Source organism: Callithrix jacchus, chromosome 5, assembly GCF_049354715.1.
Source record: "Callithrix jacchus isolate 240 chromosome 5, calJac240_pri, whole genome shotgun sequence".
Classification (NCBI taxonomy): Eukaryota; Metazoa; Chordata; class Mammalia; order Primates; family Cebidae; genus Callithrix; species Callithrix jacchus.
Genome location: NC_133506.1, coordinates 87,586,753 through 87,610,973, shown reverse-complemented (window position 1 = coordinate 87,610,973; position 24,221 = coordinate 87,586,753). Strand labels below are relative to the sequence as shown.

At 38.7% G+C, this 24,221-nt stretch overlaps 1 protein-coding gene across 31 annotated transcripts in view; it reads right to left on the bottom strand.

Annotated features, from left to right (window-relative positions):
* EFCAB3 (EF-hand calcium binding domain 3) overlaps positions 1–24,221 on the bottom strand; it is a 466,563-nt gene that overhangs the window by 59,256 nt on the left and 383,086 nt on the right. For 28 of the 31 annotated variants that reach the window (XM_035300329.3, XM_078373421.1, XM_078373428.1 and 25 more), the window contains 8 exons: positions 15,864–15,917; positions 14,707–14,811; positions 11,622–11,672; positions 9,852–9,956; positions 7,933–7,986; positions 6,512–6,616; positions 5,795–5,848; positions 4,393–4,497 (listed from right to left, as the gene is read on the bottom strand). In XM_035300329.3, coding sequence (XP_035156220.3) covers positions 4,393–4,497; positions 5,795–5,848; positions 6,512–6,616; positions 7,933–7,986; positions 9,852–9,956; positions 11,622–11,672; positions 14,707–14,811; positions 15,864–15,917 — 633 coding nt within the window. Of the gene's footprint in view, positions 1–4,392; positions 4,498–5,794; positions 5,849–6,511; positions 6,617–7,932; positions 7,987–9,851; positions 9,957–11,621; positions 11,673–14,706; positions 14,812–15,863; positions 15,929–16,057; positions 19,984–24,221 lie in introns of those variants that run through there. The other 3 variants (XM_078373449.1, XM_035300331.3, XM_078373418.1) reach the window with 3 other exon arrangements.

Sequence of the window (24,221 nt, the reverse complement as noted above, 5' to 3'; positions counted from 1 at the left end):
ATATAAAATCAATGTGCAAAAATCACAAGCATTCGTCTACACCAATAACAGACTTAAAGAAAGCCAAATCAAGAATGAACTGCCATTCACAATTGCTACAAAAAGAATAAAATACCTTGGAATACAACTCACAAGGAACGTAAGGGACCTCTTCAAGGAGAACTACAAACCACTGCTCAACGAAATCAGAGAGGACACAAACAGATGGAGAAACATTCCATGTTCATGGTTAGGAAGAATTAATATCGTGAAAATGGCTATACTGCCCAAAGTAATTTACAGAATCAACACTATCCCCATCAAGCTACCATTGACTTTCTTCACAGAACTGGAAAAAACCACCATGAACTTCATATGGAACCAAAAGAGAGCCCGCATAGCCAAGTCAATTCTAAGCAAAAAGAACACAGCGGGGGGCATCACACTACCGGATTTCAAACTATACTACAAGGCTACAGTAATCAAAACAGCATGGTACTGGTACCAAAACAGAGATATAGACCAATGGAACAAAACAGAGGCACCGGAGGCAACACAACATATCTACAACTATATAATCTTTGATAAACCTGACAAAAACAAGCAATGGGGAAAGGATTCCCTGTTTAACAAATGGTGTTGGGAAAACTGGCTAGCCATGTGCAGAAAGCAGAAACTGGACCCCTTCCTGACACCTTACACTAAAATTAACTCCAGATGGATTAAAGACTTAGACATAAGACCTGGCACCATAAAAACCCTAGAAGGAAGTCTAGGCAAAACTATCCAGGACATAGGAGTAGGCAAGGACTTCATGAACAAAACACCAAAAGCATTGGCAACAAAAGCCAAAATAGACAAATGGGACCTAATCAAACTCCACAGCTTCTTCACGGCAAAAGAAACCGTCACTAGAGTGGATTGGCAACCAACAGAATGGGAAAAAATTTTTGCAGTTTACCCATCTGACAAAGGGCTGATATCCAGGATTTACAAAGAACTCAAACAGATTTACAGGAAAAAAACAAACAAGCCCATTCAAAAGTGGGTGAAGTATATGAACAGACACTTTACGAAAGAAGACATATATGAGGCCAACAGTCATATGAAAAAATGCTCATCGTCACTGGTCATCAGAGAGATGCAAATCAAAACCACATTGAGATACCATCTCACGCCAGTTAGAATGGCGATCATTAAAAAATCTGGAGACAACAGATGCTGGAGAGGATGTGGAGAAAAAGGAACACTTTTACACTGTTGGGAGTGCAAATTAGTTCAACCATTGTGGAAGACAGTGTGGCGATTCCTCAAGGCCTTAGAAATAGAAATTCCATTTGACCCAGCAATCCCATTACTGGGTATATATCCAAAAGACTATAAATCGTTCTACTATAAGGACACATGTACACGAATGTTCATTGCAGCACTGTTTACAATAGCAAAGACCTGGAATCAACCAAAATGCCCATTGATAATAGACTGGATTGGAAAAATGTGGCACATATGCACCATGGAATATTATGCAGCAATCAGAAATGATGAGTTTGTGTCGTTTGTAGGGACATGGATGAATCTGGAGAACGTCATCCTCAGCAAACTGACACAAGAACAGAAAATGAAACACCGCATATTCTCATTCATAGGCGGGTGATGAAAAATGAGAACACATGGACACAGAAAGGGGAGTACTAAACACTGGGGTCTATTGGGGGGAAAAGGGGAGGGCCAGTGGGAGGGGGAGGTGAGGAGGGATAGCCTGGGGAGAAATGCCAAATGTGGGTGAAGGGGAGAAGGAAAGCAAAGCACACTGCCATGAGTGTACCTACGCAACTGTCTTGCATGCTCTGCTCATGTACCCCAAAACCCAAAATCCAATAAAAAATTAAGAAAAAAATAATTTGATCTGCTACTAGAAAGTGTTAAATAAGTGTTTTAATAAGTACTAATAATTTATATTTTAATGTTTTGATACATTATATTTTAATATAGTTTCTTTGTAATCCTATTATTTTATTTTATACATTTTAAAACATTATAATCAGAAGTGATCCATTCATCAGATTTCCAAAGGAGTCTATGACATCAAGTCAAAAGCCCTTGATCTATATTAGAGATACTGAACAACAAGGACAGGAGTAGAGAGAAGGAAGACAGGGAAGACGGCCCAGTGCTGTTTCTTATAGGAGGTTTTAAATTGCATCTTGTCTTATTTATTTATATAAAATTAATAATTAAGAACCAAATATGTATTCTATTAAGAAATATTTTTATATCAGGAAAAATGGATTCATAGATAATAGAATTTCTTTTCTTCTTCATCCTGTTCTTCAACAACGTTTCTATCTTCCCCATTAGCATCACCACCACACCACCATCCATCATCAGACATTTACTGACTAGTCTAGACTGTATTACATGCATTATATATATTAATTTCAGAGCAAGAAGTGATCATAGAGCCTCATTTAGTTAAACTCCCATTTTCCATATGAAGGAACTAAGATTAAGTGGTGTTAAATTATTTGTCAGCAACTCTGTGGCAAAACAGGGACCAGGACCCAACACAAAGAAATAGTATATACTACAAGAGGAGCGTATACGCTGGATTCACCAGGGAAAAGAGAAAACTTTTTCCCCGTTAGACACTGTCAGCTGACTTTTTAAAAAGTATATATAGCAATGGCAAATTTATCAGTAAGTCCCTTTCCTCATATTTTCATAAGAAGTAAATATTACCATATTTTTACCATTTACCATTACTAAATATTTTCATAAGAACTAAATAATAAAAATTCTTTAGATTTTTCCCTACATACCAGCTACTCCCACACCAATCTTCCCTATCTCAGTAAAGAGCACCCCCACCCTGTCACTCAGGTCACTGTAATCTGAGGTTGCTCTCATTCCCTTCTCCCTCTCTACAGGTAAATTATTAGCATGTCCTATCAACTCAGCTTCCAAATATATCCAGAATATATCAATTTCTCTTCCACGTATCTGCTCATGTCCTAGTCCAAGCTACCATCATCTTGTACCCAGACCTCAGGGCCATCATGTTGAACAATCCTAGGGTACGCCATTCATACCACAGTCCAGAGGTGAGCAATGTACAGTCTCCCCAGCTAAAAGCAGCAGCTCTACTTACTCCCCCACCCATTTCCAATTCCTGTCTCCAATTCCTTCTTCCCTCATTTTCCATGGGGCAGCCAAAGTAGTCTTTAAACTTTTTTTTTTTTGGAGTCTCACTCTGCTACCCAGGCTAGAGTGTAGTGGCACCATTTCAACTCAATACAACTCTGCCTCCCAGGTTCAAGCAATTCTCCTGCCTCAGCCTCCCAAGTAGCTGGGATTACAGGCGCATGCCACCACACCCAGCTAATTTTTGTATTTTTAATAGAGACAGGGTTTCACCATGTTAGCCTGGTTGGTCTCAAACTCCTAACCTCAGATGATCTCAAACTAGCTGGGAAGCAGCTCGCCTTGGCTTCCCAAAGTGCTGAGATTACAAGAGTGAGCCACCACACCTAGCCTCTTTAAATGTGTATCACCTAGCATGAGTACAAAAAAAAAAAAGAACTAAATATTACCAATCTTGTTAAGTTTTGCCAGCCCAATGAGTTAACATAGTGTTGTATTGTGTTTTATCTTGCATTTTCATGATTATTGGTGAGGTTAAACATCTTTTCATATGCTATTGGATATTTACATTATATTTCCTCTTCTATGAGTTACCTATTTGTATATTTGCCTATTTTTCTATTATAGTATGTTTCTTATCAGTGTACAAGGGCTTTTGCTACCTTAGGGATATTAGCATTTGGTTTGCAATTATTCATTTTCAATTTATCATTTGACTTCTGACTTTCTTTTTTTTTTTTTTTTTTGAGACGGAGTTTCGCTTTTGTTACCCAGGCTGGAGTGCAATGGCGCGATCTCGGCTCACTGCAACCTCCGCCTCCTGGGTTCAGGCGATTCTCCTGCCTCAGCCTCCCGAGTAGCTGGGATTACAGGCACGCGCCACCATGCCCAGCTAATTTTTTGTATTTTTAGTAGAGACGGGGTTTCACCATGTTGACCAGGTTGGTCTCGATCTCTCGACCTTGTGATCCACCCGCCTCGGCCTCCCAAAGTGCTGGGATTACAGGCTTGACTTCTGACTTTCTTAAGTTTTCTCTTAAATGTTCCCTTCGATTCATTTTTCTTTCAACTCAAGTGTGTGGCATTCCCAGGCATGACTGAGGCTTCAAGTGGCATCCCTGACATATCTTTTCAAAAACATTTTTGAAGATGGTATTTCATCATGAGTCAGAATTAAATTTTTACATTTACTTGAAAAAAGGCTAATTTCAGCACTCTAATGGAGGGGCTTAATGTTTCTGTGAAGAACATAGGGATATTTGTAATACTCACCCTCAGTTGGTAGTTGGGACATGAGTTCCTCAAGTTCCTCTTCCTTGATTTTAATTCCCATGTTTACCAAAAATGTCTCCATTTTTTTTATTTTGACCTTTGGCCCTTAAGAAAGAAGGGCATGGAATAAGAATATGAGTATTGATGTTTAAGAGTGAAAAGTGTTAATCATGGTCATGCATCAGAAACCCTAATTGGAGGGTAAAGCACAAGAATACAAAGAAACTATTAATTGTGTGTGTGTGTCCCTAGATTTAGATATGTCTGTTAAAAGTTGGAAAGAATTGAGAAAGATAACTGCTGAATTGTTAACAGTATTTATCTTTATGAGGAGGGGATTTGTGGAAGATATGAGAACTTCCATTTCTTTTTTTCGTTTAGAAACAGGGTTTTTCTCTGTAGCCTAGGATGGAGTGCAGTGTTGTGATCATAGCTTACTGCATGCAGCCTTGAACTCCTGGGCTCAAGCAATCGTTCTGCCTTAGTCTCTTGAGTAGGTAGGACTATAGGTGTGTGTCACCATGCCCAGGTAATTTTAACATTTTTTGTAGAGATGGGGTCTCACTATGTTGTCCAGTCTGGTCTTAAACTCCTGGCCTCAAGTGATCTGCCTTCCTTGGTCTCCCAAAGTGCTGAGATTACAGGCATGAGCCACTGTGCCAGCCTGTGTCAGTTTTTCTTTTAAAGTGGTTAGAGTTGCATAGTTTTCTCATAATATTTTAGTGTTCTAAAACATCTTTTTCTAATTGACAATTGAAATAATAATTATTTACATAGAGTTAGTATGGAAAGATAGGGTATTTTTCTTAATACTGATTCAGGGTCTCTGCTTTGGTTTTCCCTGAGAGGTTAATAGAGAGGAGTAGGCAGGTCTAATGACTCATGGTTGAAACAACAACTAATTTATATAAGGCTAGCCAGAAAACAGTGTTAGAAACTTCTTATAGTGATATGATGTTTTAACTTATATCCCAAAAATCCAATACATTCAAAGAAGATAAGTTTTGTCTTAACAATGAATCAGTAAATTGGCAGGAAGTAAAGTTGGAACATTTAAAAGAAAATACCAAACATAAGAATTTTTTTTTTTTAGATGGAGTTTCACTCTTGTTACCCAGGCTGGAGTGCAATAGCGCGATCTTGGCTCACCGCAACCTCTGCCTCCTAGGTTCAAGCAATTTTCCTGCCTCACCCTCCCGAGTGGCTGGGACTACAGGCTGCACCACCATGCCCAGCTAATTTTTGTATTTTTAGTAGAGACCATGTTGACTATGATGGTCTCAATCTCTTGACCTCATGATCCACCCGCCTCAGCCTCCCAAAGTGCTGGGATTACAGGCATGAGCCACTGCACCTGGCCAAGATTTTTTTTACTTGTTCTTTCACCATGCTTCCTACTCACCGTTGAGGGCCTTCACACCTTTGAGCAATCTATTCTTATATACCTTTCCACTAGCTGTAAGATAAGACATAATTCAGAATATGGGTTAAATGATGGGAAGACTAACGAAATCAGCATAAAGACAACATAGCATCCATAATTTCAGGGAAAAAAAACCTTCCAATTTATTTGGAAGTTTCTTCTCTTTTATACCTAAGTAAGAATGAAAACAAAGATAAAGAACGCTTTCCCTGTTATAAATCTATCCATTGGTTGAATTAAATACAGTTATTTCCCTGTTTCTGTCTTTTTTCTTCCTTCTCTTTCTTCCCTGGTTTCCTTCTCATTGGTCATGATGAGATTAGGAAGTGCTCCCAGGGTGACAGGATAATTTAGCCTGGATGGTGGGATACCGCCAGTGAGAGATGTTGCTAGCTTTCAGTATTAAAATATAAGCAACAGAACAGGCAACAAGATTTCTTTTCTTTTCTTTTTCTTTCTTTTTTCTTTTTTTTTTTTTTTTTTTAAGAGAGACAGACTGACCTTGTGATCGTCCCACTTCTGCCTCCCAAAGTGATGGGATTACAGGCATGAGCCACCGAGTCTGGCCAAGATTTCTTTTGGTGTGAGAACTGTGCTTTCTAAAGAAGTTTTGCTGGACATATACATGTATAATTTAAGGAGTTCCCACACACAAGCCCCTAAATCCAAGCTTCAAAGGATGTGCTAAATACTCACTGCGAATTGGCAGAGTTTTCAGCAGCTTCTTGTGGTCCTTATCAGTGAGTACAAGCCCCATTTTCCTCAGCACATTGCACAGATTACTGACACTAACTTTCTCTCCTTTGAAAAGATGAGAATTGTTAACAAATAAGAATTTTAGGAAAAGAATAATGATTTCAAATTATGAAAAAATTACTGGCCAGGCATGGTGGCTCACACCTGTAAACCCAGCACTTTAGGAGGCCGAATGAAACCTGATAAACTACATAGATTCAAAGGACATGTGGATGCAAGGACATATGAGCTTTTCCTTCTCTTTTCTTTCTCTTGCATTAAAAGTATGAATTCTGTTTCTGAACAGTACAAAATCTGTTGAGAATTTATACTTTTAATTCAAGAGAAATAATAGCTCATATAATTCAGATACAAGGCAAATACTATCATATTACCTGGATTATGGGGTCTTTTGACAGGTAAGCATATTTCTTGGCTAGCTTGCATAAGTTTTCACCTTGAGACTTGAAACTGACTTATATTTTGGTTGTTTAAACAATATAAAGTGGAAAAACATTATTGTTCACAACCTTACGTAGTATGTCTCTACAGGAAAAATCCCAAAGCAAAGCGTAAGATTATAAAACAAACATTTGGGCTGCATGGTGGCTCAAGCCTGTAATCAGCACTTTGGGAGGCCGAGGTGGGTGGATCACAAGGTCAAAAGATCGAGACCATCCTGGTCAACATGGTGAAACCCCGTCTCTACTAAAAATACAAAAATTAGCTGGGCATGGTGGCGTGTGCCTGTAATCCCAGCTACTCAGGAGGCTGAGGCAGGAGAATTGCCTGAACCCAGGAGGCGGAGGTTGCGGTGAGCCGAGATCACGCCATTGCACTCCAGCCTGGGTAACAAGAGCAAAACTCCGTCTCAAAAAATAAATAAATAAATAAATAAATAAATAAATAAATAAATAAATAAATAAAACAGTTAACCATTAAATGTGTAGGGGTGTCAATTTAGCATGTCACTGATAGCCTGAAGAGAAAGCTACTGTTTAAATACATTTTTTATGAGACAGGTTTTTTGCTCTGTCACCCAGGCAGGAGTGCAGTGGTAATCATAGCTCACTGAGGCCTCAAACTCCTGGGCTCAGCCACCTCAGCCTCCCAAGTAGCTGGGACTATGGGCACATGCCACCATGCCCCCCTGCGCTTTTTTTTTTTTTGTAGAGATATAGTTTTGCTTTGTTGCCCAGGCTGGTGTTGAACTCCTGGCCTCAAGTGATCATCCTGCCTCAGCCTCTAAAAGTTCTGGGGTTACAACAGTGAGCCAACATGTCCAGCCAAATACTACTGTTCAAAAACATTTAAATTTTTTCTCTATAGAGCATTAAGGGCTTAGTTAAAAATGAATGTCCTCACCATGACTTCTGACTCACCTGTAAAAGCTTTTGCTTCATCCATCACCATATTCACATCAACCATTTCATTTTCTGGAAGAAAAGACAAGTCAGACATAGAGACCAAATCTTAGATAACTGACATGCAAATTTAAGTTGTAATTAAAGGGTTGGAATACAGCTATTTTTCCTATTTTTCTCTGGTAATTCTTTGAACTCAAAGTGAAGAAGAAACAGAGGATAGAAAAAGATCAAGCTGTAAGTTTAAAGTGAATATCTAATACCACTTTCTATAAAGTATGAAATGACTCTTAACATTGAGGTGATGCAAGTTTAATAGTAATCCCTTCTGTAGATCTTTCTCTTCTTCAGACCCATAAGGGGAGCATGTCTTAATAGACATGATTGAATTTGAAACCTAGAAGTCACTTATGTACATAAACAGTGAACCGTTAAACCCTGAAAGAATGCTATCTTCTTCAACTCCAGTCTTGCTTATGTTCCCCACCCCTACCCCTCAAGACTGTAACCTAGTTGAGTGCAGAAATTATGCCTTAATTTTATTATACTACTACTGGGTTAAAATTTTCCACTCTCTAGTTCAGTGTTTTGTGTATAGTATGTGCTAAACAAATGAAAGAATTCAGTGGTATAGAAACAGTCACACTGTTGGATGAGAAAAAAATTTGTCATAAAAAAATAAAGGATTCCAAAATATACCTCATCAGTAACAATATTTTCCATCAGGATGCATTTTTTAGCATTCCTAGTAAATGTGTAGGGACAATATTGCAATTAAACAGTAATTTATGGTAATTTTTTTCATGATAGGAGGAAGGGCCAGACAAAATTATGGATAATTATCAATGTTGTTAAGCCCAGGGAGTGTGAGGTTTTAAACTACAAATTACGGCTGGGCGTGGTGGCTCACGCCTGTAATCCCAGCACTTTGGGAGGGCAAGGCAGACAGATCACTTGAGGTCAGGAGTATGAGACCAGCCTGGCCAACATGGTGAAATCCTATCTCTAATAAAAATAACAAAAATTAGTCTGGCATGGTGGCACACACCTGTAATTCCAGCTACTTGGGAGGCTGAGGCAGGCTAATCACTTGAACCTGAAAGGCAGAGGTTGCAGTGAGCTGAGATCGTACCACCATTGCACTCCAGCCTGGGTGACAGAGTGAGACTCTGTCTCAAAAAAAAAAAAAGATTAGCTGGGCGTAGTAGTGTATGCCTGTAATCCCAGCTACTCAGGAGACTGAGGCATGAGAATTGCTTGAACCTGGGAGGTGGAGGCTGCAGTGAGCCAAGATTGTACCACTACATGTCAGCAGAGCAAGACTCAGTCTCAACAAAACAAAACAAAAACTACAAATTAGGCCAAAACTGTTTTCTACGTTAGGGCCAGCTACAGGTGAAGGTAGCATGGAAGATGTTTGCTGACAGCAGTGGCCTACTTGAGTTCACCGCCCATCACTAGCTGAGAACAGAAACCCTGGATTAGGGGAGGAAAACTATTTATTTTGGGTTGGCATGTTCTGGCTCTGCTGAAAGATGTGCTGTCTTGCTTTCCAATGGAAGCTTGTTTTTCAAGGGGAAGAGACATCTAATAAGGAAATCTTAGTCAGAGACTCATTCCTTAGCAATTTCTTCCTAAAGAATTATTCTAGTTTTGCCTCTGACAGTTTTGTCTAGTTAAAATGGTCTTATTGAGTTATTAATGAAATTTTGTCTTATTATAAAAAGGTTTACTTGGGAAGTAAGTAAGGGAAGTAAGGGAAGGAGGGAAAGAGGAAAGGAGGTAGGAGAATGTATGAAGCAAGTATGGTAAAATAGTAACATTTGTTAACTCTGGCCAGTGGGCACACAGTGTTTGTTACATTGTTCTCTGTTTTTAGGTATGTTTGAAGTATTTCCTATGTTTCTCCTAGGTACAGTGGGATCTGAAACACTTACCATCAGCTGGCAGATGGTTCAGTAGGTCCTCATATTCCTCTTTCCCAACTTCAATTTCCATGTTCTTCAGAAGAGTTTCCAGATTACTGACATTGACTTTTTTTCCTTAGGAATTAAGAGAATGGAATAAGAAATACAAGTAATTTCAAGAAGTGGAAAATGCTAGCTTTATTGTTATTATTATTATTTTTGAGACAGAGTCTCACTCTTGTTGTCCTGGAATGTAATGGCAGGATCTCGGCTTACTGCCACCTCTGCCTCCCAGGTTCAAGTGGTTCTCCTGCCTTGGCTTCCCAAGTAGCTGGGATTACAGGTGCATGCCACCACACTCAGCTAATTCTTATATTTTTAGTAGAGACGGTTTTCACCATGTTGGCTAGCCTAGTCTCAAACTCCTGACCTCAGGTGATCCCTGCCTTGGCCTCCCAAAGTGCTGGGATTACAGGCCTGAGCCACCGTGCCTGGCCCAGAAGATGCCAGCTTTAAAGATGTATTTATTTTAAGTGGAGAGTGAAATAATATATTGACCACTCAGATAGTGTCAGAATTGAGAAGAGAAAATGCTCCCTCAACACTGAACTATAATTTTCAATTGAAATAATCATGGATGAAAAAGAATTAGACAAATTCGATGAATTGTGATCAGATAACAAACCTAAAAGAAAGCAGAATTTCTTTTTTATTTTTAAGATAGGATTTTGCTCTGTCACCATGCTGGAGTGCCGTGGCATGATCCTGGCTCATTGCAGCCTTGACTTCCTAGGCTCAAGTGATCCTCCTGCCTCAGCCTCCGAAGTAGTTGGGGCCACAATGCCTGCCAGCAGGCCAGCTAATTTTCTTATTTTGTGAAGAGATAGGGTCTCTCTAAGTTGCCCAGGCTGGTCTTGAACTCCTGGGTTCAAGTGATCTTTTATCCTTGGCTTCTTAAAGTGCTTAGATTAGGGATGTGAGCCATCGTGCATGCTGAAAGCAGAATTTCAAACTTGCTACAGTGACATATTACTAACAGCTCAAACATAGCTATACCAAAAGAAGGATGGTAGGTTATGAGGCATAAATTCAGAATCAGTAAATAGCATGTTAGATAGAGTGAACTCCAAGTTTCTCTTCAAAGAATCATTATGTCAGTATGTTCGGCTCTCTTATTCTTTAATTCTCCATTTTAAAGTTTAACTTCCTGGTTCTCTGTGCCCCCTTGCCTCTAGTTTTGGTAAACAACTTCCCTGCCAGTTCTAATCAGCAGTTCCCATCTGTTTGCCTGTCCCCTGCTCTGTCCTGACTCATCCTGATCACCTGCTCCAGTCATCTGCTCCATCCTGACTCATCCCCGTCACCTGCTTTGACCTGAGTCACCTCCCCCCGCCCCCCATCACCTGCTCTGCCATAATCGTTTTTCCCACCAAACCACTCACTCTGCCACTCTGGCTCATACTCCTGTTCTCTTTAAAATAGCCAATTGGAATTAGCTTAGACTGTGCAGTCTAACCGTAGCTAACAGGTGAACAACACAGCAGCAGGGACTGCATCAGGGATAAGAATTTCTTCTCCTCCCCTGTTCAAGTGTGCGTTCGCCATTGCTCCATCTGTGAGACGCACCCTCTATAGAAGTAAATTGTCTTATTGAGAAAATTAATATTCGAGTGCTACTTCTTTTGCAGCACCAAAAATTTACATATAACAAGTGGAACAGCGAGATTCTAATCAGTAAGAAATTCAAAAAAGCAAACGTAAAGCACAATTACATTTTAGCCGCTGTTCTCATACTCTTACCTTTGAGAGGCTTCACACTATCCAGTAATTTTTTCTTATACACCTTACCATCTGTAAGATATGGTAAAATTAAAGTTAAAAAAAGTATAAGAAACTCTTTAATTTTATAAGACATGATTCACCTAGAAATTTACTCTATTTCACCCTTGAATAATAAAAAAGATAAGAACTGCTCTTAATGTGGTCAATCTATCCCCTAGCTGAAACACATAGCAGTAGTTGATGTGCCTTAAACACACACGCACACACAGAGGTGTTGCTTTTTTTTTTTTTTTTTTTGAGACAGAGTCTTGTTATGTCACCCAGGCTGGAGTGCAGTGGTGCTATCTCAGCTCATGGTAACCTCCATCTCCCGGATTCAAGTGATCTCTCTTCTGCCTCAGCCTCCTGTGCAGCTAGAATTACAGGTGTGCACCACTGGGCCTGCTTAATTTTTGTATTTTTAGTAGAGACGGGGTTTCACCATCTTGGCCAGGCTGGTCTCGAACTTATGGCCTCAAGTGATTCACCCGCCTTGGTCTCACAAAGTGTTGGGATTATAGGCATAAGCCACTGTGGCCAGCTACTTCTTCCCTCTTCCCTCTTCCCTCTTCCCCCTTCTCCCTTCCCTCCTCCTCCTCCTCCTCCTCCTCCTCCTCCTCCTCCTCCTTCTTCTTCTTCTTCTTCTTCCTCCTCCTTTCTTCTTTCTTCCTCCTCCTCTTCCTCTTCTTTCTTCTTCCTCCTCCTCTTCTTCTTCCTTCTTTCTTCTCTCCTTCTTCTTCCTTTCTTCTTCTTTTCTTGCACTTTGCCCTTCTCTCCTTTCCCTGCCTATGCTCTAGGCCCATGAGGTGTTCCTATCTTTATTCCCTAATTGAAGATCCTAAAGGGATGATATGAAAAATAGTTATTGACTTGAACAGTGATAAAAAATATTTAAATACAAAATTAAAAATATTTTTGTTTTCTGCACAAACTCCTTCCATAAACGGAGATAAAATTTAATTAGAATGGAGAACAGAGGCCTCATGCACCACCACAACTCAGGCTTATGCAACCTGTCTGTTCCAGAGGTCTCCATCCTGTGGCAGGAGTATCTGTAGTATTGAAAAACTCCTCAATGCCTGGCATGTGTCTGTAGTAGTCTCTGTTACAATCCATCTGCATTCTCATCCCTGTTCTCTCAGAACCAAACTCCTAAGAAGGCTACAACTCTCATAACTGGACCTTTGAGAGAACAATCTGGAGGAAGTGCTGGACGAAATGAGTAACCGCAGCCTTAAGAATATGTGGGGTGGGCCGGCCGAGCATGGTGGCTCACACCTGCAATCCTAGCACTTTGGGAGGCTGACGTGGGCAGATTACTTGAGATCAGGAATTCGAGACCAGCCTGGCCAACATGGTGAAACTCTGCCTCTTCTAAAAATACAAAAAATTAGCTAGGCATGGTGCTGGGCACCTGTAATCCCAGCCACTCAGGAGGCAGAGGCAGAAGAATCACTTGAACCCAGGAGATGGAGGTTGTAGTGAGCCGAGATTGTGCCACTGCACTTCAGCCTGGGGAGACAGAGTGAGATTCTGTCTCAAAAAAAAAAATATATATATATATGGGATGAATTCAAATGGATACTGAACATTTGCTGCCCAGGGTGCAACTTCTGCTCCAAGGGCACTATCCCCTTTGGTAATGTGCAACCTTACTCTTGCCTGGGGAAAATTGGGGCAAGGAGTGATAGGGGAAAGGATATCTACTGGGGTCTCTAGAACTGGGCAGGAAGCACAGTTCTGAAGCACAGGCTGACCTCCGGGGTCTTTATGGGTAGTTCTGTCCAAGTGCCCAGGATGGGGAACCTTTGAGGGGCTGTCTGTGCTACTGACCAGATTGGATACTGACAGTATAAGCACACAGTCCTGGAGGCCCCCTGCTTTCATGTGGTTTTCCCTTTTAATTGCTGGAGTGTGGGGTAATAGAAAGGCTGACTGAAGATGTTCGGTGCATTGGGGGGATGCTACCTGACTACAGAAGACTTTAGTGTGTTGCTATTAAATATTTAGCAGAGGCCTACTGGCTGAATGCAAAAGAGAGAACTTTCTCATTTCCAGATTAAAACATAAGTGACAAGAACAGGGGTTCTTTCTTTTCTTTTCTTTTTTAGATGGAGTCTCACTGTGTTGCCCAGGTTGAAGTGCAGTGGCACTATCTTGGCTTGCTGCAACCTCTGCCTCCCAAGTTCAAGTGATTCTCATGCTTCATCCTCCAGAGTAGGGACTACAGGCATCTGTCACCATGCCCAGCTTATTCGTTTTGCATTTTTAGTAGAGACAGGGTCTCCCATGTTGGCCAGGATGGTCTTGAACTCCTGACCTCAGCTGATCTGCTCACCTCAGCCTCCCAAAGTGTTGGGATTACAGGTGTGAGCTACCACGCCCAGCCAAAAACAGAGTTTCTTATGCCAGAATTTCATTTCTTAAGGGGTGTCATAGTTAATACTGAGTGTCAACTTGATTGGATTGAAGGATGCAAAGTATTGATCCTGAGTGTGTCTGTGAGGGTGTTGACAAAGGAGATTAACATTTGAATCAGCAAGTTGGGAAAGGCAGACCAACCCTTAATCTGGGTGGGCACCATCTAATCAGATGCCAGCATGGCTAGAATACAAAGCAGGCAGAAAAATGTGAAAAGACGAGACTGGCCTAACCTCCCAGCCTACAACTTTCTCCCCTGCTGGATGCTTCCTGCTCTTGTATGTTGGACTTCAAGTCCTTCAGTTTTGGAACTCGGACTGGCTCTCCTTGCTACTCAGCTTGCAGATGGCCTATTGTGGAACCTGTGATCCTGTGAGTTAATACTCCTTAATAAACATTATCTATCTGTCTGTCTGTCTATCTATCTATCTATCTATCTATCTATCTATCTATCTATCTATATCTATCTATCTATCTAGCTATCCAACCATCTATTCCTCCCTCCCTCCCACTAGTTCTGTCTCTCTAGAGAATCCTCTTCAGGGTTCTCTAGAATACAGAGGCTTTCTCACAGTTCTTGCCCAGAAGACTATGCTACCACAGCTCCATGAACAAGCACCATGACAGTATGCTAAATACTCACCACAGATTGGCAGACTGTTTAACAGCATTGAGTGTTCTTTTTCCGTTAGCTCAATCCCCATGTTGCTCAGCACATTTTTTAAGTTATTAGCTTCAACCTTTTCTCCTTTGAATAGATGAGAATTGTTTCAGAAGAAAATATTAAGAAATTTAATTATTCCAAGTTATAAAAAATGTAATCCAGTGCAGCACTATTTCTAACTGCACAATGAGGTATACATATATGAGTTGACTTCACCTTACATAGAGTTATTTTGAGATTCAGTAACTGAAAGCATTCTTTATTTCAAATAAGCAGATAACACTTCTCATCTGGGTATGCATCAGGATAACATGGAGCAACAGGGGGGTGGCTCAGTGACTTATGACGTGCTATGGCTTAAGTGTTTGTGTCCCTTCCAAAATTCATGTTGAAACTTAACCTCAGATGCAATAGTATTAAGAGGTAGGGTCTTTAGGAAGTGGTTAGGTTGTAGGGATTCCTCCCTTGTGAATTGGATTAAGGCCCTTATAAGAGATGTCTCATATAGCAATCAGTCCCTTTTTTTTTTTGTCTGTCTGCCCTTCCTCATGTGAGGACACAATGTTTAAGGCACCATCTTGAAGCACAGAGTGACCCTCACTAGACATCAAACTTGCCTTGATCTATCTTGGACTTCTCAGCCTCTAGAACTTTGAGAAAGAAATTTCTATCACTTTTGAATCACCCAGTTTGTGATATTTTGTTATAGCAGCATGCATGGATTAAGACAGATGGTATATAGAATCTATGTAATTCTACCTGCAAGTAATATTTCTGTTTCTACTTCATGGCCTGAATTATGGGACTAATTGTTCATAGTGATCACATTTCCTGATGTGAAAACTTCACACTGAGATTCACTGTGTTCGCTGATATTTTTAAACAGTAGTGAAATGAACACATGATTGGCCTACACATTAGACAAGTTAATACCTCTTTTTAAGAGTACTCACACTTTTTCTAAATCTTTAATATTCCAAAATGTTGTCAACAAGACAAAATTATCAATAAGTGGTAAAAGAGCAGAATGAACTTATCAATGATTTCTGGAGGGGTGAACTACTGCTTTAAAAGGTAGTTATCTACAAAGCATCAATATCTCAATTTTATTATGTCTTATATAAATTCTCACTCACCTGTAAAAGCTTTTGCTGCATCCATCAAGATATCTAGGTCAACCTTTTCCTTTTCTGTAAGAAAACTCAGCATATAGATTGAGAGTTGAAGCTACTTAGACTTAAATAATTATGTAAAATCTTTAAATTGAAATTTAGTGAACAGAATTGCAATGATTTTTAATGCATTATTCTAGAATTTTTATTATTTTTTTCAATCCAAAGGAGCATGTACTAAAGGGAAAAAGATTCAAGCTTTAAGTATATATTCATTCAAATTAATTGAATACTTACTTTTATTTCATTAACTGTTAGCTGTTAAAAATATTTGGAGCATTATGGTGAGTGATGTTGTGTTTGTTTGAAGTTAGCTCCATCCTATACATCAGTCCTCCTCCTTTCAGACCTAGTTCTCTTGCACTGAGTGCAAGGCTGAGATGTGTTAGAGCAAGCATTCTCAAAGTATGGTCCATGGACCTCTATATTTACCCAATATTCTTTGCCATTTTCACTGTGTTGACATTTAGGCTGATTGTGCAAAAGCAATGTTGGGCAAAACTGCTGGCATCTTTACATGAATGAAGGCAGTGACAACTAAGTGTACTAGCAGTCATTGTGTTCTTCACTGTACATACTTGTAGTAAGATATAAATTTCACTTAAGGATGTCCTTGGTAAAGCAGCAAAAGTTATTAATTTTTATTAAATATTAACCCTTGAGTGCATGAAACACTTATACTGAACTATGACAATTTATTGAGAAAAAGAACTTGTATGATTGTTTGAGTTGCAAAAAAACTAGCTGCATTTTCATGGGATACCATTTTCACTGGAGAAAATGACTAATGGGCAAAATATAGTTTTTCAGAGTTGGCTATCTGCCAGACACCTTCTTGAAAATGATCAAAGTAATCCTGTAATTTTAAGGAAATACCCCAATAACAGATGTTTTAATGGTTGAGGTCAAGATTTAAAACAACAATGTGAATTTTGGAAACCTTATTGTGACTTGATAGTTTCCCAACATGTAAATATTATTTTAATAAGATTGATAGTGATATTAATAAATGTAGTTTTTCAAACAGGCCAGCATAATAACCAGCTAACACAATGACAGAATGAAATCCACACATATCAGTAATAATCCTGAATGTAAATGGGCTAAATGGCCCACTTACAAGGCACGGAGTGGCAAGCTGGATAATAAAGCAAGACCCAATGGTATGCTATCTTCAAGAGACCTATATCAAATGTAATGATACCCACAGGCTCAAAACAAAGAGATGGAGAAAAATCTACCAAGCAAATGGAAATCAGGAAAATGCAGGGGTTGCAATTCTAATTTCAGATAAAATGGACTTTAAATCAACAAAGATCAAATAAGACAAAGAAGGGCATTACATAATGGTCAAGGGTTTAATTCAACAAGAAGATGTACCTATTCTAAATATATATGCACCCAACACAGGAGTGCCCAGACTCATAAAGGAATTTCTTAGAGACCTACAAAGATATTTAGATTCCTACACAATAATAATGGGAGACTGCAACACTCCACTGACAGAATTAGATCACTGAGGCAGAAAATTATCAAAGATATTCAGGAACTGAACTCAATACTAACCAAATTGATCTGATAGACTTCTACAGAACTCTCTACCCCAAAACAACATAATATGCATTCTTCTCATTGCCACATGGCACATACTCTAAAATTGACCACATAATTGGACATAAAACAATTCTCAGCAAATAAAAAAGAAATGAAATACCAAACAACAGTGCAATAAAAATGGAGGTCAAGAATAAGAAAATTGCTTAAACCATACAATTATGTGGAAACTAGACAACATGCTCCTGAATGACTTTTGCATAAATAATGAAATAAAGACAGAAATCAGTAGGTTCTTTGAAACTAATAAGAATAAAGATGCAACATACCAGAATCTCTAGAACACAGCTAAGGTAGTGTTAAGAGGGAAATTCATAGCACTAACCACCCACATAAAAAGGTTAGAAAGATCTTAAATTAACAACTTAACATTACAACGGAAAGAATTAGAGAAGCAACAGCAAGTCGACCCCAAACCTAGCAGAAGATAAGAAATAACCAAAATCAGAGCTGCACTGAAGGAAACTGAGACTCTAAAAACCATTCAAAACATCAACAAAACCAGGAGTTTTTTTTTAATTAAAAAGGCCACTGGCTAGACTAATAAAGAAGGGAAAGATGATCCAAATAAACATAATCAGAAATGACAAAAGGGGGTGTTATCACTGACCCCAAAGAAATAAAAACAACCATTAGAAACTATAAACATGTCTATGCATACAAACTAGAAACCTAGAGATGGAAATTCCTGAAAACACATATCCTCCCAAAACTGAACCAGGAAGAAATTGATTCCCTGAACAGACAAATAATGAGCTCTGAAATTGAATCAGTAAATAGCCTACCAACCTACCAAAAAGAAGTCCAGGATCAGAGGAATTCACAGCTGAATTCTACCAGATGTACAAAGAAGAGCTGGTACTATTCCTACTGAAACTATTCCAAAAAATTGAGGCTGCATCTAGTCATCCATCTTGGAAAAGAAATTGATTCTGACTCTTTGATCCTTAGTCCCCATTAACCCATCTCCTAGCTTCTGAGTACCCTGGCATCTTCCCTATGGATCTCCTAATTCCTGCAGGTCACAGAAGACAGTGGCTGTGGCAGAGTCACCTGGGCCTCCCTGAGTGGAGCGCACAGAGCAGTGAAGAGTGAAACTAAGCTCAGTTTGTGGGTACAAGGAGACAAAGGCCCTGCCACATCCCTGAAGGCATATTGTCATTTTTAAAATGAATTAATATAAGTATTATTAAATACAGTTTAGTTTCTAATATAATAAATATTAATAGATACCTACAAAAGCAGCATGAAGTTTAAAAAAATATTGATTGATTGATTGATTGATTTTTAACAATGGTATCTCTCTATGTTGCTTAGGCTGGTCTCAAACTCCTGGGTTCAAGAAATCCTCCCATCTTGGCCTCCCAAAGTGGGAGGATTACAGACATGAGCCACTGTGCCTAGCCACATAAAGAATTTTTGAGACCAAAAAGTTTGAGAACCCCTAGGTTAGAGAGTACATGCAATAATAGACAATATTCAGTTTGCTTGTTGTTTCCTTATCCAACTTCAGTGCTATTTATCATTTAGCCTAGAAGATCCTGATTCCCTACATTTCCTAGTTCTCTCATATTTTCCCAAGACCATAAGCTCCTCTGAGGTTAGATGCCCTTGCACCCCTAATAATTCTTAGTTTCTAGTAAATACATTACCCAGCTATAGTAAAAACATTTGCCAAGTAGATTCAGTAAGTAGTATTAATACAATGCTGACATATTTTTGGCATTTAATAAATATATATATATATATATTTTTTTTTTTTTTTTTGAGATGGAGTTTCGCTCTTGTTACCCAGGCTGGAGTGCAATGGTGTGATCTCGGCTCACCACAACCTCCGCCTCCTGGGTTCAGGCAATTCTCCTGCCTCAGCCTCCTGAGTAGCTGGGATTACAGGCATGCATCACAATGCCCAGCTAATTTTTTGTATTTTTAGTAGAGATGGGGTTTCACCATGTTGACCAGGATGGTCTCGATTGCTTGACCTCATGATCCACCTGCCTCGGCCTTCCAAAGTGCTGGGATTACAGGCTTGAGCCACCGCGCCCAGCCAATAAGTATTTGTTGAATGAATCAATAAAAAAAATATATTCAAAAATTAGGACCTTGATCCTTGAATAATGAAGTCCTGCCTTAGTAAAAGATAATTTTTCTAGCCCTTGGGGTTCCATGCTGTTATTAACTTGAAGCCAGATCCTCATGCCAGTGAAGATTCTTGGTGGTCTGCATCCTTACTAATGTTAGTTACCAAGCTAAGTTGAAGAAAGAAGAGACTCTTCTCCTCTTTCTCTTCAGAGTCTTTTCAACTCAGTCCTAATACTATCACAGTTATTATTATTATTTTTTAATAAAAAAGATTGGTCAAGCTGAAAACGGTGAGTTCCTAAAGTGTGAGAGGGGAAAAAGTCTGCTTTTGAGCACACATTCTCTCTCTAAGTGAGTCTCCTGAAGGCGGCAGATACTCCAGGGGAACCTGAAAATCCAGATCACAGGAGAAGGACTTAACGTTACCGAGAGCTGAAAATGGATTTAGGGAGTCAAGCAAAATAAAAAATAGAACAAGCAGCGGGAAGAACCCTGTAGGCACTTCTAGTCCCCAGCTTGAGCCCAAGGAAGCCATTTCTGGCCTTATCTCACAGGGGTTCTTGGGGAAGGCAGCCAGTGGAACTGGGGAGGGGCCACGGGGTGAAGGAAACTCCTAGTTGAACTTTGTAATAATTTTAACTGAGCATGAATTTTTCTGAGCAGAATCCAGTGGGGAGCAAATGGGAAGTACAGATAGGAGTGCAGAAAACACAGCTGATGGTCTGGGCAGGTGGGGAAGGGTGAGGTCTGAGAGCTTGCTTGCTTTCTCAGTGGTGAGGCTTATAGCCTGGGGCAAGATCTCAGCCCTGCTGCCACTGAGATCTAAACGTTTGGAAAACATATTTGAGGGAATAATTGAGGAAAACTTCCCTGGCCTTGTTAGAGATCCAGACATTTAAATACAAGAAGCTCAAGGACCACCTAGGAAATTTATTGCAGAATGGTCATCACCTAGGCACACAGTCATCAGGTAATCCACAGTTAAGATGAAGAAAAGAATCTTAAGAGCTGTGAGGCAAAAGTATCAGGTAACCTATAAAAGAAAACCTATGAGATTAACAGCATATTTCTCAGCAGAAACCCTATGAGCTAGAAGGAACTGGGGCCCTATCTTTAGCCTCCCTAAACTAAACAATTATCAGCCAAGAATTTTATACAAATTATTTGTACAAATTAGTACAGCAAAACTAATCTCCACAAATAAAGGAAAGATACAGTCTTTTTCAGACAAACAAATGCTTTGAGAATTCACCACTACCAAGCCAGCACTACAAGAACAGCTAAAAGGAGCACTAAATCTTGAAACAAATCTTCAAAATATACCAAAATAGAACATCCTTAAAGCATAAAGTTCACAGGACCTATAAAACAATAAATAAATAAATAACCACACATGGTATTCAGACAACACATAGCGTGATGAATAGAAAGGTATCTCACATCTCAATGCCAATGTTGAATGCAAATGACCTACATGCTCCACTTAAAAGATACAGAATGGCAGAATGGATAAGAATTCATCAACCAAGTATCTGCTGCCTTCAGGAGACTCACCACATAAGGACTCACATAAGGTAAGGGGTAGAAAAATATATTCCATGAAAATGGACAACAAAACTGAGCAGGAGTAGCTATTCTTACAGCAGACTAAACAAACTTTAAAGCAATATCAGTTAAAAAAGACAAAGAGGGGTATTATATAATGATAAAAGGACTTGTCCAGGAAAATATCACAACCCTAAATATATATGCATCTAACACTGGAGTTTCCAAATTTATAAAACAATTACTAATAGACCTAAGAAATGAGACAGACAGCAACACAGTAATAATGGGGGACTTCAATACTCCACTAACAGCACTAGATGGGTCATCAAGACAGACAGTCAACAAAGAAACAATGGATTTGTCATATTTATATTCTAACCAAATGTGTCATACGATTCTAGTTTGCAGGATAAGGCATATTTTGTACATAAAAAAAGTAACAATGGATTTAAACTATATCCTAGAACAAATGGATTTAATATATTTACAGAACATTCTACCCAATAACTACAGAATATACATTCTATGCATCAGCATATGGAACATTCTCCAAGATAGAACATATGATAGGCCATAAAACAAATCTCAACAAATTTAAGAACATTAAAGTAATAGCAAGTAATCTCTCACACCACAGTAGATAAAATTGGAAATAAATTCCAAAAAAGGTTTGATGCAAATACATGGAAATTAACTAACCTGTTCCTGAATGAATGTTGAATAAACAATAAAATCAAGATGAAAATTAAAAAATTCTTTGAACTGAATGATAATAGTGACATAACCTATCAAAACCTCTGGAATACAGCAAAGGCGATGCTAACAGGAAAGTTCATAGCCTTAAATGTCTACATCAAAAAGTCTGAAGGAGCACAAATAGAAAATCTAAGGACATACTTCAAGGAACTAGAGAAACAAGAACAAAACAAACCCAAACCTAGCATAAGAAATAACCAAGATCAGAGCAGAACTAAATGAAATTAAAATTTAAAAAATACAAGAGAATTATGAAACAAAAAGCTGGTTCTTTGAAAAGATAAATAAAATTGATAGACCATTAGTGAGATTAACCAAGGAAAGAAGAGAGAAGATCCAAATAAACTCAATTAGAAACAAAATAAAAGCTATTACAACTGATACCACAGAAATACAAAAGATCGTTCAAGGCTGTTATAAACACCTTTACATGAACAAACTAGAAAACCTAAAGGAGATGGATAAATTTCTGGAAATATACAGCCCTCTTAGATTAATCCAGAAAGAAATAGAAACTCTAAACAGACCAGCAACAAGCAGCAAAATTGAAATGGTAATTAAAAATTGCTAACAAAATAGAAGTTCAGAATCAGAGGGATTCACAGCTGAATTCTATCAGAAATTCAAAGAAGAATTGGTACCAATCTCATTGACACTATTCCACAAGATACAGAAAGAGGGATTCCTCCCTAAATCATTCTATGAAGCCAGTATCACCCTAATACCAAAGCCGGGAGAAAACATAACCAAAAAAGAAAACTATAGACCAATATCCCTGTTGAACATGGAAGCAAAAGTCTTTAACAAAATACTACACTAGCTAACCGAATCCAACAACATATCAAAAAGATAATCCACCATGATCAGGTGAATTTCATACCAGGGATGCAGGGATGATTTAACACATGCAAGTCAACAAATGTAATACACCACATAAACAGAATTAAAAACAAAAATCACATTCTCATCTCAATAGATGCAGAAAAAGCATTTGACAAAATCCAGCATCTCTTTATGATTAAAACTCTCAGCAAAATCAGCATACAAGAAACATACCTCAATGTAATAAAAGCAATCTATGACAAACCCACAGCCAACATAATACTAAATGGGGAAAAATGGAAAGCATTCTCTTTGATAGCTGAAACAAGATAAGGATGCCTACTCTCACCATTTCTCTTCAACATGGTACTAGAAGTCCTAGCCAGAGCAATCAGACAAGAGAAAGAAATAAAGGGCATCCAAATCGACAAAGAGAAAGTCAAACTGTTGCTGTTTGCTGATGATATGATTGTTTACTTAGAAAACCATAAAGACTCCTCCAGAAAGCTTCTAGAACTGGTAAAATAATTCAGCAGTTTCTAGATACAAAATTAATGTATATAAATCAGTAGCTCTCCTATACACCAACAGCGATTAAGCTGAGAATCAAACCAAGAACTCAACCTCTTTTACAATAGCTGCAAAAAACAACAACAAAAACTTAGGAATATACCTAACCAAGGAGGTTAAAGAACTCTACAAGGAAAACTACAAAACACTGTTGAAAGAAATGATAGAAGATACAAACAAATGGAAATTCATCCCATGCTCATGGATGGGTACATTCAATATTGTGAAAATGACCACACTTCCAAAAGCAATCTGCAAATTAAATGCAATTCCTATCAAAATAACACCATCATTCTTCACAGAACTAGGAAAAAAAATCCTAAAATTCATATGGAACCAAAAAAGAGTGTGCATAGCCAAAGAAAGACTAAGCAAAATAACAAATCTCGAGGCATCACATTACCTGATTTCAAACTATACTATAAGGCCATAGACCCCAAAACAGCATGGTACTGATATAAACATCGTCATGTAGACCAATGGAATAGAATAGAGAACCCAGAAATAAACCCAAATACTTGCAACCAACTGATCTTCAACAAAGCAAACAAAAACATAAAGTGAGAGGTCAGGCATGGTGGCTCACACTGTAATCCCAGCACTTTAGGAGGCCAAGGCAGGGAGATCACTTGAAGCCAGGAGTCTGGCCAACATGGTAAAATCCCATCTTTACAAAAAACCAAACCAAAACAAAAAACATAAAGTGAGGAAAGGACACCCTATTCAACAAATGGTGCTATGAAAATTGACAAACTACATGTAGGGGAATAAAACTGGGTCCTTATCTCTCACCTTATTAAAAAATCAACTCAAGATGGATCAAAGACTTAAATCTAAGACCTGAATCCATAAAAATCTAGAAGATGACATCGGAAAAACTCTTCTAGACATTGGCTTAGGGAAAGACTTTATGATCAAGAACCTAAAAAC